The sequence below is a fragment of the Puntigrus tetrazona genome, chromosome 3 (assembly GCF_018831695.1).
Source record: "Puntigrus tetrazona isolate hp1 chromosome 3, ASM1883169v1, whole genome shotgun sequence".
Lineage (NCBI taxonomy): Eukaryota > Metazoa > Chordata > Actinopteri > Cypriniformes > Cyprinidae > Puntigrus > Puntigrus tetrazona.
This window is the reverse complement of record NC_056701.1, coordinates 19,479,671-19,495,219: the sequence shown is the minus strand read 5'-3', so window position 1 is coordinate 19,495,219 and position 15,549 is coordinate 19,479,671. Positions and strand designations below refer to the sequence as shown.

The window sequence follows — 15,549 nt, the reverse complement described above, 5'->3', positions numbered from 1 at the left end:
CAAAGGTAAAGTTAAATAAACATTGCAAAAATATATATAATTATTACATATAATTTTGAATGTTTATATTTTGGAAATAAAAAATGAATACGTTACATCTAAAAGTTTAAAACGCAATGACGTAGTACGTATTGGAACGTCAATCAAAGGTCTCTCACAGTTGATTGGCTGTTCAGGGTTTGTTAGGCTCGTCGCTAGGATACAGTGGACAATACTTTCCCGGACAACACGTACGTTTATTGATATGTACTCAATGATTTTATGTAGTTTTATATAAATACGCTTAAAATGTCCGATAACGAGGAAGGACCAGGGCCGAAGAGTACCTTCAGCACATATGTAGCTGAAGGTGACCAGCTGTTTCAGAAGGGAGAGTATGTCAAAGCTACTGAGAGCTTTTCCACGGTGAGTTAGTAACTATAACTGGGCATTAAGAGAAATACAGTTTGCATATAATACATTAAACTGTGCGTTAAATCACTCTTTAAAAGAGATTTCTTTGTTGCTCCCCAGGCTTTAAGTTTGCAGCCAGATGATAAAAACTGTCTGGTCGCCAGGTCTAGGTGTTATTTGAAACTAGGGGATGCAGAAAGCGCGCTGAAAGACGCCGAGACCTCCCTCAAAGACAACAAAGACTTCTTCAAGGTGAGTTCATATGTGCTGTTAATTTCTATTTGATCTCCTCATTCGGTCCAGGAGGTCCCGGCAGGTACAGAGTGTATTTTCACTTGTCCTGAAGGGGGCGTGCTTACATAATCTGAAACCTTATCAGATGATTCTGGCAAAAGTAGGACACTGGTTGCACCAGAAACTGTGTACACTTGTAACACACTTACAAATGTATAAATATTAGTTCATTAGATAACAAAATGATAAACCAAGTGACATTTAGGTCAGAAGCATGCTTTGGAATTTTACAAAAATAACGTCTGGTTTTGAATTGATAAACAAAATGTTTTATTAATTAAGACAAAAAGGACAGGTCAAACTAGTGAAAAGTCACCTAAAAGCAGTGGTCGGATTTTACACAGTGATTGCTAAATTTGTCCCTTTTTTTTTTCTTTTTTTCTTACAACAAGTATATGAAGTTATTATAAGAAATAATTATTATTTGTAAGTTTTCTTTTTTTCTGGGGCCTAAAATTAAGGAATTACGGGCAATATTGATAAATATAGAATATTTTGCTGAATGTATTTTTTGCTAGGTTACGTCTGTCATGGATAAGTACATAAGTTGCAGCAAGTCCCTGTTTTAATAAATGATTTACTGAATCCTTCAAATCAAACAATTTGTTCAAAACAGCTGATTCAATAAGAAACTTAACAAGTGCCTGTGTCCAAATGTTCATATTATCCATCTTAAATTCTATGCGATATTATTCGTTTTGAATACTATTTAGGGAGGGTGGATAGTAGGCTATATACATTGGGACGCAGGGAGTGAGTCCATCTGAATGTACAGTCGAATCACTGGATCTCTTGATTCAAAAACAGATTCATTCAAGGAACAGAACACTGTGTTGCTCTGCTCTATTGTATAAAATTAAAGGTCCCATATTGTACACCTTTTTGGAGTTGTTGGAGGTGTTGATGTTCTTTAGAATATATTTTTGTGGTATGAGTAACATGTGTTTTTAATGTGTTTTTACAGCTCCTTTCTCAGAAGCTCTGTCAAAAACAGGTCGATTTTGGTCTGTCTAATTACTATTCATGAGCCTCTCTTCTGGTTGGCCTGTTTTTTTTTTCTGAGTGACACACGACCAGGCCAATAAAATGTAACGATGTCACAATTATGCAAAACAAAGGGAAGACTGTGACGGCTACATAAGGAGCTTAAAATATCATCATCTTGTGATGTTGGGTGGCAAAATTGACGTAATTGACCTCAATTTAGAAATATGATTGCATACCCGATCCCACTTTCAAACAAAAAAAAAAAACGACAGCTGAAGTCAAACACGATAATACGAGCGGATTGGATAGTGACATGATTGTCAAAAATGTTGAGTTTGCACACTTCTTATTGGAAAAGTTTCAATAAAGTATTGTCTTTTGTTTTTATGTGCACTAAAGTGCCTTAAGTTTTATTGCGACTATGTTGTTTATGACATAATGTCTGTGTGCATGTGCGTGAAACAACAAACTAACGATTTCTAAATAATCGTGTGATATGGTAGACGCATTGTCATGGATAGTGGGCGGTGCTCGGGTGATGACTGTGTAGATCTGATGGCACATTTTTAAGGAACTCACAGCTCTGATCACAGCTACTTCATGCAGGCTGTGTGCAGTTTACTGAGGATTGACCATTTTGAAACTTATATGGTAGTGACATAGCCCCTAGACCTCACTTATCATGAAAAAAAAAGCCATGAGATATCAGATTTGACAATATGGGGTCTTTAATATCATAATTCTAGCAAATGTAACCTTTTCCAATTGACACTTAGCTTGGTATTTTTTATGTAATGCGAGGAAATACATTTATTTCATAGTTTATATGCAAATACCTTTTTTGAGCTGCTATATAAACTCTCTAAATTAATAATGTCCAATCCCAGTTAAAGCACTGAGTTATAAGAAGTTATGTATAGTTTTTAAATTTTAAAATTCTACATTTTGTCAAAATTTCAATTGATAGAAAAAGTGAAAAGAAACAGTAACAAGGTATTAAAAATAAATGTTGCTTTGAATTTCTATTTATCAAAGAAATATCATTGTTGCCACAAAAAAATTAATCAGAACATCTATTTTCAACATTTTTAATAAAAATAAATGTTTCTTGATTAGCAAATCAGAATGATTTCTGAAAGGTAATGTGACACTAAAGACTACAATAATGATACTTAAAAGCTTAACCTTTTTATTAGGTTTTTAAACCAAGAGATTTTCAGATGAGCGTATATCATGGGATAGCGGTGATTTAATGGTTAAGGATCTGGCTTGTTACCACAAAGCATGTAGTGTCATGTAAGAATTATGAAAGAACAATGAAAAATCTGAAACCTGTTTGATGCCATTGTATGTTCCTCTGGGCGTCCAGTCCCTTTAGCTACTATAAACAGCTTTGTATGAAAAAATGTCTTCTAACAGATAACCCTTGATTCTCCTTCGATCTCCATCCTGTCCCCTGCAGGGTCTGTATCAGAAAGCAGAAGCTCTCTACACTATGGGCGATTTTGAGTTTGCATTGGTCTACTATCACAGAGGCAATAAGCTGCGTCCAGAGCTGCAGGAGTTCAGGCTGGGAATCCAGAAAGCTCAAGAGGCAATCGACAACTCAGTGGGCAGTAAGTCCTCAGACACAACATGATGACAAATGTGGAGCGCATATTTTGGTTACACAGCAAACAGACCTCAGTTACCCACATCTCTCACCCCAACCCAAAAGGTCCTTCCTCTGTGAAGTTGGAAAATAAAGGAGACTTGTCTTTCTTCCACAAGTCGAATGGGGTGAGCTGGCAATTTATTCTTCTCTATCTCTTGCTCGCTCTCATTAAAACTTCTACCCCCATCGTTAGCCCTGCCATTGTTAATGCTTTCCATTTATGTTTATTTCAGCAGTTAGTAACACACATGTGTTTATTTGTTCAAAGGTTCGTCCCAAGCATTTGAATCATTCTAATAAGAGGGAATCCAAAAAGCATGCCCAGAAGAGGGACAAAAATGAAAAAACAGCCAAGGAACTTCTGGGAGAGCTATACAGTGACAGAGAATACTTAGCGAAACTTTTACAAGATGAGGGTGCGTGTTTCAGGGTTTTGTTTTTTTGTTTGGTTTTTTTGATTGCATCTGTGAAAGTGCATATTCTGTGATGTTTTGCAATCTGCTCCTACACAGATCTTATAAAAGGTAAGATACGAACTGGCGAGCGTGTTCAAGATCTGATCGTAGGCTGTATCTCATATCTGGACACGCGGACGGCATTTTGGCAGCAGCAGAAGCCTATCTATGCTCGTCAGCGAGACAGGAAACTCATGCAGCAGCAGTGGAACCGGGTTCGTCACAAGCCTCCCTCAGACCCCACTCGATACGTCCTTGACAGTCTGGAGGAGATTGACACAGGTAAACCTCGGCTCAAAGCTCACAGTATAGGTTCCTAGCAAGAAATTTAGCATTAGTACCATACTCTTGCAAAACCATACACTATCGATGAAATGTTAGGGAGTTCGAAGAATTTCTAGATATATTTCAAAGTCTCACCAAGAATGCATTTATTTAATAAAAAATACAGTAAAAACAGAAATCTCATTATTGCCCTAATTATTCTCTAGGTAACCCCATAATGTCTGCTTAAGCGAACACACCCATCTGATTATTTAAATATTTAATAGTGCTTTCTGAGGACATTTGAAAAAACCCTAAACATACCATAAATATTACATTCTGGCACGCAGCTGTATACGATTTGTGCCATGGTCATGAGCGGTAGATCAGATCTTTTGACTTTGCTACTTTTCTAAAGCTGTGGTCACATTTAATGTTGCCTTGCAAATTTTCATGGTCAATATCCAATCCTTTCAATGGTGCAAGATTTCCGGATTTAGGTTGGTTATGCAAATTCACCACACTGACAAATAGAAAAGCCATTTTTCAAGTATAATCTCTTCACTTGACAGCTTTGAGTTCAGGCAACACGGAAATCGGTCTGAAGAAGGCCCGTGAACTCATGAAGGTGGTGAAGGAGTGGTCCGGGGAAGTGCTTCCCAATAAGAGAGAAGTGCTTGGGAACCTACACAGCTGCATAGGTAGTAATATATTTATAATACCATAGTACAAGAATGAGAAATGTGATACTCTGTTAAAAGTTTCTCTTATGTTTCATGTAGGCAATGCACTTATAGATCTTGGGAACATAGACAAGGCTCTCCATCATCATGAGAAGGATCTGGAGCTGGCCAAGAAAGGGTAGGCAACCATGGGAGCAGGAAAGCTACCTTTTTTCTTGGTTGGTTAACAAATTACAATTCATCTGGAGTGTTTGGTTTATGCTTTGTTTCATAGCGACCTGATGGACAGTAAATCCAGGGCCCTGGACAATATTGGCCGTGTGTATGCACGGATTGGCAAGTTTCAACAAGCTATAGAAGTGTAAGTGCATTTGCCTTTAATTAATATTGACTTTGGTGTTGATGTACACAGAGAAATCTATTGTATTAGTCATTTAATTTAGTTTTGTGTGTCTTTGTACAGCTGGGAGGAGAAGCTGCCTCTAGTATGTGGCGGGTTAGAGAAAGCCTGGTTGTTCCATGAGATCGGTCGCTGTTACCTAGAGCTGAAACACTATGGCGAAGCTCGCAACTATGGCTCCCGCTCACTCACGGCTGCGGATGACATCAGCGACGAAAAATGGCAGCTCAATGCCAGTGTGCTCATGGCACAGGCAGAATGTGAGTCCAAACTACATTGCCCAGAATTGCCCAGGAAGTCAGCGGTTTAATAGACTCTCTGACCATGAATAATCAAATTTCCCACATTGCTTCGAATCAATAGGAGTTAATGTGGTCGTTATGTATATTTGATCCGTGCCATGCAGGACCATTAGATCATTTTGCATCCTCTTTCTCTCTGACACAGTGAAGCTGGGTAACTACAAGGCCTGTGTGTTTCACTTTGAGAGGGCACTGGACCGGGCAAAACTGCTGCAGGACGACTCTGCCAGCGAAGCCATCCAAAAGGTCAACACAGACATTCCTATCCTGCTCTCTCACTCTATGCCTCATTCCTCTCGCCATCCATCTCGCCTGTGGCCTTTTCTATAGTCCCATTCAAACTACATTGAAACGAGTGGTATTCTAAATCGTGCAGGATGGGCAATATGGTTTCTTTAATCAAAGATGATCACAATTATTGTTTGTTTGACCAAAGTTATACTCACATGTACAATTGTTCTACAAATATTTATCCAGTCATTTGAATAGGAATATATGCAACCATAAAATTTGCATGAGGGCGCTTTTCACTATACACATTGTTTTGAAGTAGCTGTACAGATATTCATGGTGCTAAAGTTTATAAAGCCTTAATATCGTTGTTCCTTATCACATTTAGCAAATTGCGGAAATACAGTTTACATTTTGGTCCGATCCAAGCAATCAAGCAGTTTTTTCATAAAAATTGCTCTACTGTATGTACGGTGAAGTTTGAAATATTTCTATAGTTGCATTTTGCGGCAAAATATTTTTGCAGCAGATGTTATTTGCTATATAGTACGTATATCATTAAACAAGTGTACTTGTGCAGATAAAGTTGGATATACACTGTGTGCCGAAATAGGCAAGTTGAAATTCTGACATTTGACCAATCCCAAACCACATCAGTGTTAATAATTATTATTGGTTTTGCATTTAATAATTGAGATATAATTGTCCGGGAAGGCTGAAAGTAAAAAGTGTTTTCTTTTTCCAGAAAAAAAATAGCCAAGAGATTGAATTTAGATTAAAAGCTAAAAAAGCTAAAGAATGAAAAGACACATGTTAACTGCAAAAGAATTAATGTCAAGATTTAGGTGAGAAACCATCCGGATCTATTTAGTCTTCAGCACCATAATTTTCCAGAACTTCAACCTTCTTAGAGTGTCCACAAGTTTCAGGTTCTCAGAGACTTTGCTTGGGTACACAATTTTAAAAAATGACCCTCATTTAATAAGACTAGCATGCTAATGTTTTGTAAAATCCATTAAGACTTTATGGACAGATACGTTGTGATAGACTCTTGAAAAAACAACATCACGTCCTCTTGGAGTCTAATTCCAAAAAAAGTGGAGTGTTCTTTTAACATTGTCCTGTACATTACCAAAGCAATTGCCGTGACAGAACTTTTTCTAACAAACCCTGAATTTCCACAATCAGAGCATTTAGTTACAACTTCATTTCAAAATATTTATAAATTATTAATTGATCGGTTTTCTTGTATCTTATTCTTGACCATCCCATTCTTTTTTCTGATATTATATTTCTTCATGTTGCCCTGAAATGATTTGATTTACTTCAACCAATTTCTCACCCCGCAGGCTCTTCGAGAAGCAAGAAACAGAGTGGCTCAGTAAAATAAGAAACCCCTCTGAACAAAATGGCTGCAATCGACTTCCATCCACCTACAAGACAAGTCAGAACTAATGCATCCCTACTGGGGGAATAAAGTTTGCCTGAGGAACATGATGCTGGATTGCAGGAATTACTTTATGACTGCCTTTTCTGTGCTTGTTTCCATATAGATAAATTGATGTTTTGAATAGTTTTACATAAATAAACTGTCACAGTTTCAGAGGTATAACAAATCATGCGTTTTATTTGTGATGCAGTGTGTCCAAGTGATGTTGCCCAAATACTGTTTTCCAATAGACCCACACATGCTGTGACTTTCAGTTGACTAGAGAAATACTTTACTTTATAATTGAAAATCATTAAAATTTGTTCGAATTTTACTCTCCACCTAGTGAGTCCATATTGTCTATATTGCTTGACAAAACTGAACAAAAGTCTAGGCCCTGTCATTATGCTTTATCTACGCATTTTTATTGGCAGTTTGTGTGTGAGTGTATTTTTGTGTGGGTTGTATCTGCTATTCATGCGAACACACCACAGATACTTGTGAGAAAGCGGTCACAGCCAACCTGCGTTTGTTCTGAACTTAAGCTGAAGCAGCGATTCTTAACTGCAGAACCTGTTGGTGCAATGTCAGAAAGCATAACCACTCAGAAACATACATTTCACACGTCCCTCACGGATGTCAACAAGACCCGGCATGCACACTCCAGCTGTTTTCATTTTTGCTAGGTACGTTCTTGTGTAACTGGCATGCAAAGTGCGTTCAAAGAACATGGTGCTTGCAGATCCTTTTTTTTATTCTTCTCTTGAACTTTTTAAAGCGCAAACATCGGAACTGAATATTTTGATCATTTTGATAGGCATGTATTCATTATAATATATTCTGACAATCAGGAACTACAAGGAAATTAAAGAGTTTGCTGGAAATCAAGTCCATACTAGTGTGAGGCATGAAAAGCTTGAGAAATTTGTTTTGTCTTATCCAAAGATTGTTGTGTATTCTTCGCAGTAGATACTATCAAACTTAGAGGTGTAGACAAATATTCCATATACATACTTTTTGTGTTCATTTGTATATTATTATTCTTTACTAATTGTTATAAATTACAAGATTTTTTTTAAGTTTCTTAAATATGTGAAAATCATGATTTCTTCTATTTTTCTTCTAGTTAGTGTATTTTCTCATATTTTGCCTTAAATTGGTGAAATTATCTCTCAGAATTGTGTAAATTACAGGAAATGATGTCACTTTCACTAATAATCACCGAAACACTGAAAATGTTTTAATCTAAAAACTTAAACCAAGAGTTATTTTGTAGAACGTCAGCTCTGTTACCACAATATCAAAAGGAAAACTGATTATTTATATGGGTTATTTAAAGGTCTTTGAATCATGTTTTCGTTAGTGTCGTGTTCTCAGCAAGTGGAGTTTTTGGAAATAATAAAATTGAAGTCGATTCTGTTTCACTATTGTCAGCATTGTTACTCTTTGGTAACAAAGTTGTCGGGCACCAAATGTACCCGCAATTATAGAATCATCCACACACACACACACGTATGTCCTTTCTTAGCGTTAAAAATAGCACGAGAGAGGTTTATCTTCAGTGTTTATCTCGCATATACACACACACACAAATAATGGAGTGTGTGTGCTACAGTGTTAAGTCATTGTTAAGAAATTGAACTGCATTGTGTAATTCAACCACGTGGTAATCGAGACATCAAAGATGATGTACAAAAAAAAAAAAAAAAAAAAAATATATATATATATATATATATATATATATATATATATATATATATATATATATATATATATATATATATATATATATATATATATATCTGGTTGCTGACGTGCACAGTGAAGCAGCGGGAGCGCGCTCAAAATGTGCCTCCGTTCAGTTTTACATCTGCCTCTCCCTTCCGCGTCCGCGCTCGCGCGCACAGGAGCGTGCTCAAGTGCCAGTGGTTTCCGTTTTGTTTCCTGATTATTGCTAGCGCTCTGCCAGGCGGGGGTTTCTGCGTAGCGCTCTGGAGAAACGTGCGATTTGAACCTTCAGCCTCGGAAACGGTGACAGCTTTTCACGCATCCGCCAACGTTGTAATCAAGTGAGTTGCATTTACGCTTATCGCCGACTATTACTTTGTGATCTTGTGGAACGTATTTGCCACCGGAGAGTCTATGCATGTCTAACTTTAAGCGAAAACAAAGATTTTTAGATGCAACCAAAAAAAAAAAAAAACATGCTTCAGGCATGTGCTATCTTTTCCAGCTGCGCGAGGCATTGCCACGCTGATTTGTTTTGTCTGCATGCAGCGTGGCTGGGCACTGCCACTCCCCGGTCCATGGCTTTGCATTGTTACCTCTAATTAACTGAACTCGCTCATTCGGTCATATTCCTTTACGAGCCTCTGTAGATTTAGGCATTCGCTGAATCAAACGTGGCCCGCGTTTCTTTAAATCTACTCACAAATTTTCCCCAAGTTGTCTAAATTCGTTTGCGGGACGTCGTTAAAGCGTGTGCCGTTACCGTTATATGCTTGTGACCCCTGCTTGATGTGTCGCTGCCGTCTGAGTGAATCCACGGGGCGTTTGGGCTTTTCTTTGTCTTCCACAGATTAGGTGGCGTGTCCGAATCTAATTTGATCACACAAAGGCTGCGTATCAAAATCCAGCGAGCCTCCTACCTAGACGGCGATTAGGCACCAGACACGCTGAACGGACTCCCAACGCGTTTGCTTCCGAGAAATGCTGCCTAAGCAGGCGGCACGCTTGATATTAGGCACAGCCACAAAAAAGTGGCCTAAATTATGTGCAGGTGGTAGTGTCTCACGGCTCACCGCAGGGCTCCTGTAAAACGGGGGCCTGCTTCATGCTTCTCACAGGCTTCCATTTGAACCTGGGCCTGGTCCACAGGGTGAAATTAAAGCTTATTCGTGTGAATTCTCCATACAGTGGCCGGAAGTTAACATTTAGTGGCAGTGTAAGGTTTCTTTCGAACCCATCATCAGCTGTGAATTGTATCGCTTGGCTGCTATCAAGGTTTGTCATTTGATTAAGCTGTAAAGATTTGCATAGCTCTATAAAATGGGGAACAGATGTTTTTGGGCCAGAAGGTAATAATGGCAACTGGTTTCACAACGAAAGCCGAGTCATTTGACATCTGATGGCTTGAAAACAACCTAATATCTGAGCTACAGCTGTACTTCTGCTTATTAATGTGAAAGCTGACATTAACAGCGACGTGATGGCGCAAAGTGTCATTTAAACAGACTTAAGGCATACAGAGCTTCTACGGTTTACTTGGGTCTCTGTAATAGAGAAAGATGGTAGACAAAGGGAATATAAATATGGATAAAAAGCTAAGGAATAATGTGTAGGCCAGAAAAAAAGCAACTCTTGCTTTGGCAGTCTGGTGCCTACTCAGATTTCACTAGAAGTGCACAGTGGTGTTTTATTTCATATGAATTCGAATGTGCATTGGTCTAAGCGGAGCAGTGGTTTTCAGATTTGCTCAGAAGGACAAGAGCTGGATGCAGTACAGAGGTTGCAGGACTAAAATATGCAGTTGTGGGTAGTAAAATTGAAGTTTCCAAGAGCCTACGTGCTGTGAAGGGTCTGAAGAAGTGGTTGTTTTGACTGACATGTTCAGGTGGATGGTTTCTGTTAATCTTTACCAAGCGCTCCTGGAGTTGCCTGTCATTTAACCCCTTGTTCACGTTTGCGGCTGTTGGGGAGAAAAAATGCGCTAACTCCTGCCAATTCTATCTTGTTTATCAGAAACAGCCTGCTGTGTAGCAATGGAAGCTGAACAGAATCAGGAAGTTCCAGAGGCTGTCGCTGAGACACAGGAAGTGACAGTGCAGCAAGAGGAGAAACCAGAGCCTAAGTCTGACGAGGTGGCACCTTCAGAGCCTGCAGATCCTCAGAAAGTGTCCCCTGAACCCGAGAAGACCGCAGAGACGGCGCATCCTGCTGAGGAATCGGCAGAAAAGGAGAAAGCGACTGACTCTGAAGCACCGGAAAAATCTCCTGAGGAAACCCCTGAGCCAGAACAGCAGAAGTCTGAGGAGCCACAGGTTCAAGTGAACTCTGAGCCTGAGAAGCAGGAGGAAGAAGCTGTGAAGGAGGTGGAGCCTAAGAAAGAGGAGGAGCCTGCCAAAGAGGCGGAGTCCAAACCCACTGCTGAGAACGAAGCCAAGCCCGGAGAATCTGATAAAGGTGAGGAGACAAAGACGGAAGGAGAAGAGGATAAGGTGCAACCAGAAGCTGATGGAGTTCAAGCTGAGCCCACAAAAGAGGCAGAGACCAAGCAGAAAGAGCCAGAGGTGCCTTTGTTCTTTGGCTGGTTCCTGCTTCCAGAGGAAGAGGAACGGATTAAGTGTGCGACCATGGACTTTCTCAAGACGCTGGACACTTTGGAGGCCTTCAAAGAACACATCAGTGAATGTGAGTGAGCTGTCTAAACACACGCTTGTGTGTGTCCTCGGAGTTGGTGTGTTTGTAGTGCTGATTTTGTAGTTTTTTGTGTTTTCTAGTTACTGGTGAGGCGGAGAAAGAAGTGGATCTAGAGCAGTATTTCCAGAACCCATTGCAACTTCATTGCACTACAATGTTCTGTGATTACGGGAAAGCAGAGGGAGCAAAAGAATATGCAGAGCTACAGGTTGGTTGTCCACACAGGACGTTTCGTTAGATATGTCATGTAGTGCAAACTATTTTTGAAATGAGACCCCTGCCTAAATATTATATTTTTCCAGCCAATAAGTAATACTCTAGGAAAATAAAAGAATAGTTAACCCAGTTCTGTCATCATTTACTCACCTTTTGAGTAGTTCCAAATCAGGGCTGTTTTGGTCACCACTGACTTTCATAGTAGAGGAAAAAATACAATGAAAGTCAATGGTGACCAAAACAGCCTGGTTATAAACGACTCAAAATATCTTCATTTGTGTTCGGCAGAACAAAGAAATTCATACAGATTTGGAACAACTCAAGGGTGAGTAAATGATGACAGAATTATTTTTTTTAACATTCCTTTGTCTATCTAGTTTTACTGTAAGAAATACTACACTACCAATATTAAAGTCAAAAATCATTAAAAAAGACTGTTTCCCTTTTATATTATCAGCTTCAAATATCAGCAAAGTTAATTATTACTAATCTGGCATTCTATTTATGGTATCTAAGGTATGGTCTATAGCATCACTAGAAACTTTTAATGTGTGATTTGGAGCTAAACTCTGCAGAGCTGTTTGGTTCACAATTTATTCCAACAGCGGCTATAGATAGAGGCTATTAACACCAAGTGCAAATAGCATTTTCTGCTATTAATACTACTTCACTTGTAAACTACTATACATGTGACCGTTATCTGCATCTCGGTATATAAAACAAAATTCAAATTACTAAATAGATGCCATGGTTGACATGCTTTGCCCCAATAAGCCCTCCCTACACCTAACCCTACCCAATACTTTTTAATTTTTATGGTAAATAAATGAAATTAAACTATTAAATTATACCATAAAAAAGAAATTCCGAAACTGATGTATCGACCACGTGAAAATACGGTCACCATGCGCTTTATCATCATCTTTTGCACATTGGTGGGCGGAGTTAGTGTAAATAGCCACTGCCATTTGTTCCTGAGAGATCATGTAATGACTGTTTGATAGCCTAAAAACAGAATTATGTATTCATTTTATTATTTAGAGAGGGATTTTTATGTTCTTTTCTGTTATACTCTATGGAAATTATCTTGAATTTGTATTTCTTGTACACATTTTAAAAATATACATGATATTTTGTTAGTAGCCAACTGTTTTACTGTAAATAGACAGTAGTTTTATTCAGGTACCTAAACTGGTTTACTTAACCCAATCAAGAACTGAATCAAAAGAGACGTTAATGTCGTCCAACCAATAAGTAACTATAACAAATCGGTTAAAAAATCACATGTAAATGTGTCGGTGTACAAGTGTTAGTATGTGAATGTAGATTAATAAATGCTGAAAATTTGTTCATGAAACTTAATGCATTAATGTTAACAAATTTTAACTTTCTCAAAATATTAATACGGTACTTCGACCAAATTTTGTCTTGCAGGTGGTCAAGGAATCCCTTTCCAAATCTTATGAGCTTTCCGTCACTGCTCTTTTAGTGACCCCTCGTACGTTTGGGGCCCGTGTGGCTTTGACGGAAGCCCAGTTGAAGCTGTGGCCTGAGGGAGCGGACAAAGAAGGGGTCCCTCCGGCCCTCCTGCCCAGCGTGGAGGCCCTTCCGGCGGGCAGCCGCGCCCACGTCACGTTAGGCTGCTCGGCAGGCGTGGAGGCGGTGCAGACCGGTTTGGATTTGCTGGAGATCCTGGCTCTGCAGAAAGAGGGCAAGGAGGGCACCCAGGTCGAGATGGACTTGGGTACTTTGACCTACCTGAGCGAGGGCCGCTGGTTCCTCGCTCTGAGGGAACCGATCACCGCGGATACCACCTTCACTAGCTTCTCCGACGACAAGCCCACCAGCGACCAGGGCAAAAAGGATGGAGAGAAGAAAAAGAAAAAGTGTACCATTCTGTGAGCGCAAAGCGAGGAGGAGAAGAGAGGGGAGGGGGGGGGAGGAGGAGGAGAAGACATTTTTCCTAAGGGCTCTGGCCCTCGGTTGGCTGAGGATGATGTTGTGTTTCTGCATGTGTGTAGGTGGATTGCGTGTATGTTTCGCAGCTTTAGTGTGCGTACAGGGATGGCTTGGGATGATTTGGCAGGCAGTGTGAAACCAGACGTTCCAAAGCGGCCTGCTGGCTCCCGGCTCTCTCTTAGCTGGTGCCTTTTTTCCTTTTGCCTGGCAACACAAGCTCAGAGGCCTTAGTATCTGCCTTAAGGTCATGGATCACTCTGCGTTAGGTGCTAGTTCACTTGGCCGTTTTGGCCGCCACACCATCCCTGTTCCCTTTACACAGGTACATCCACGATCGGTCTTCCTTACACGTGACACTCATGTAGAACACTTAGATTTAGCACAACTTTACCGGTTTGATTAACTGATTTATACTCTGTTCCAGCTGAGTTCTTGTTGATTTAGTCTAGATACACGTTTTCACCTTCGGTATCTTTAGGAGATTTGCATTCCAAGTGTACACTTAGACCTTCGACTTCATGAAATAGAGCACCTTGATCTGTCATCACAGGGAGTTTTGGCATAGAGTATAAATTTGTTAGTTTAGTATGTGATCATTCAGTGTCCCTCTCGTTCTTCAGCCTTTGTGGAGCTGGTAATTTCTAAGAATTCATCCTGCACCGTTGTTATAATCTCACCGATAGTGATCTGTTGTGTGTATGTGTGTTGTGTGTGTGCATGCCTTTTGCCAAAAAGAAGAAAAAAAACACATGGTTAATCCCTCTCTCGCAATCACTTTAAATTCAACAAGGTTTTTCTTTTTATCAAATAAGATTACATACTCTCTGTGACATGTTTTTAGGCTAAAGTGCGTATATGTGTATGATAGTGTTCTCTCTTAAACTTACCGTTTACACAGTGTTGGTCAAACCATCGGAGGCCCTTTTTTGAATCTACAGCCCGTCACGTCGGATGAGACATGCCTGTACTTCATTATATCTGTACGATCAGCTTTCATAAACCAGTATATTCACATGTGATTAGTACATTTACTCTCTCTGTCTCTCTCATTCTTAATCAATCTTGAAAAAAGGAAAAAAAGTGCACTCTAAATACTGTGACAAGCATCTATCTGGTGCCTTCCTCTTCTGTAGGTTTCTAGATGGCCGAAGCCATGCTTCTTATAGGTCTGACATCAAGGCACTAAATTTTTGCACTTACCTTGTTTTTCATTTGTTTTGTACACTTAATAAAGAATGTGCTTGGCTCTGACAAACCTAGCGTTGTGTTCTTGCTGTAAGTGAATCATGTTCTCTATGTTTGAAGGATTGAATCTATTCGCGTGGGATCGTGTGTTCCAAACGAGTTGATCCACTTCAGATAGTTTCCACCTTTTCACACATTAGCAAATGCGTAACTGCAGCAAGCATCTGGTTCCTCATCAGCACCGGTTTCTGGATTCATAGGAAATTCAATTGTTTTAAATGCAGGGGGAGAGACTGTAGCTTAAGTGGCTCGTGAATACGCAACCTTTTAATTCTCGACGGCGTACGCTCCTCTTCGCGTTTAGTTCGGTTCACAGTTTGCCGGTAGGGGGCGATGGTCTCCACTAAATGCTTCAAGATGAACGCTTCTAGTTTTTGTGCAGCTGTAACTTTCAACAGCTACTAAGATGACAGACCAGAGAGGCCAGGTGTTGGTTTTGTATTGGTATAAATAATCACACCCTCACATTTATTTCTCTCTGATAAGCAAGGTTTAATTTGTGTGTGTATATACATAAGACTGAGTAGGCATACAGACTTTATAATGGCACGCACTGTATGTTGCCTTTAAAAAATGTTATAGTAAATAGTGGTGTTTTTTTAACCATACTAAAGTACT

General features: G+C 39.5%; 2 protein-coding genes across 2 annotated transcripts; both read left to right on the top strand.

Annotated features, from left to right (window-relative positions):
- Positions 1-58: 58 nt before the first annotated feature.
- Positions 59-7,279, top strand: odad4 (outer dynein arm docking complex subunit 4). The gene is made up of 12 exons (XM_043229678.1): positions 59-405; positions 514-645; positions 3,137-3,290; positions 3,392-3,453; positions 3,597-3,744; positions 3,841-4,065; positions 4,620-4,748; positions 4,830-4,908; positions 5,005-5,091; positions 5,194-5,390; positions 5,578-5,678; positions 7,013-7,279. The coding sequence occupies exons 1-12, from the start codon at positions 289-291 to the stop codon at positions 7,046-7,048; spliced, it is 1,467 nt and encodes a 488-aa protein (XP_043085613.1). The 5' UTR covers positions 59-288; the 3' UTR covers positions 7,049-7,279.
- A 1,717-nt stretch (positions 7,280-8,996) lies between these two features.
- LOC122341692 (2',3'-cyclic nucleotide 3' phosphodiesterase) lies at positions 8,997-14,945 on the top strand. Its single transcript, XM_043235235.1, has 4 exons — positions 8,997-9,161; positions 10,834-11,502; positions 11,592-11,719; positions 13,162-14,945. The coding sequence occupies exons 2-4, from the start codon at positions 10,854-10,856 to the stop codon at positions 13,627-13,629; spliced, it is 1,245 nt and encodes a 414-aa protein (XP_043091170.1). The 5' UTR covers positions 8,997-9,161; positions 10,834-10,853; the 3' UTR covers positions 13,630-14,945.
- The last annotated feature ends 604 nt before the right edge of the window (positions 14,946-15,549 follow it).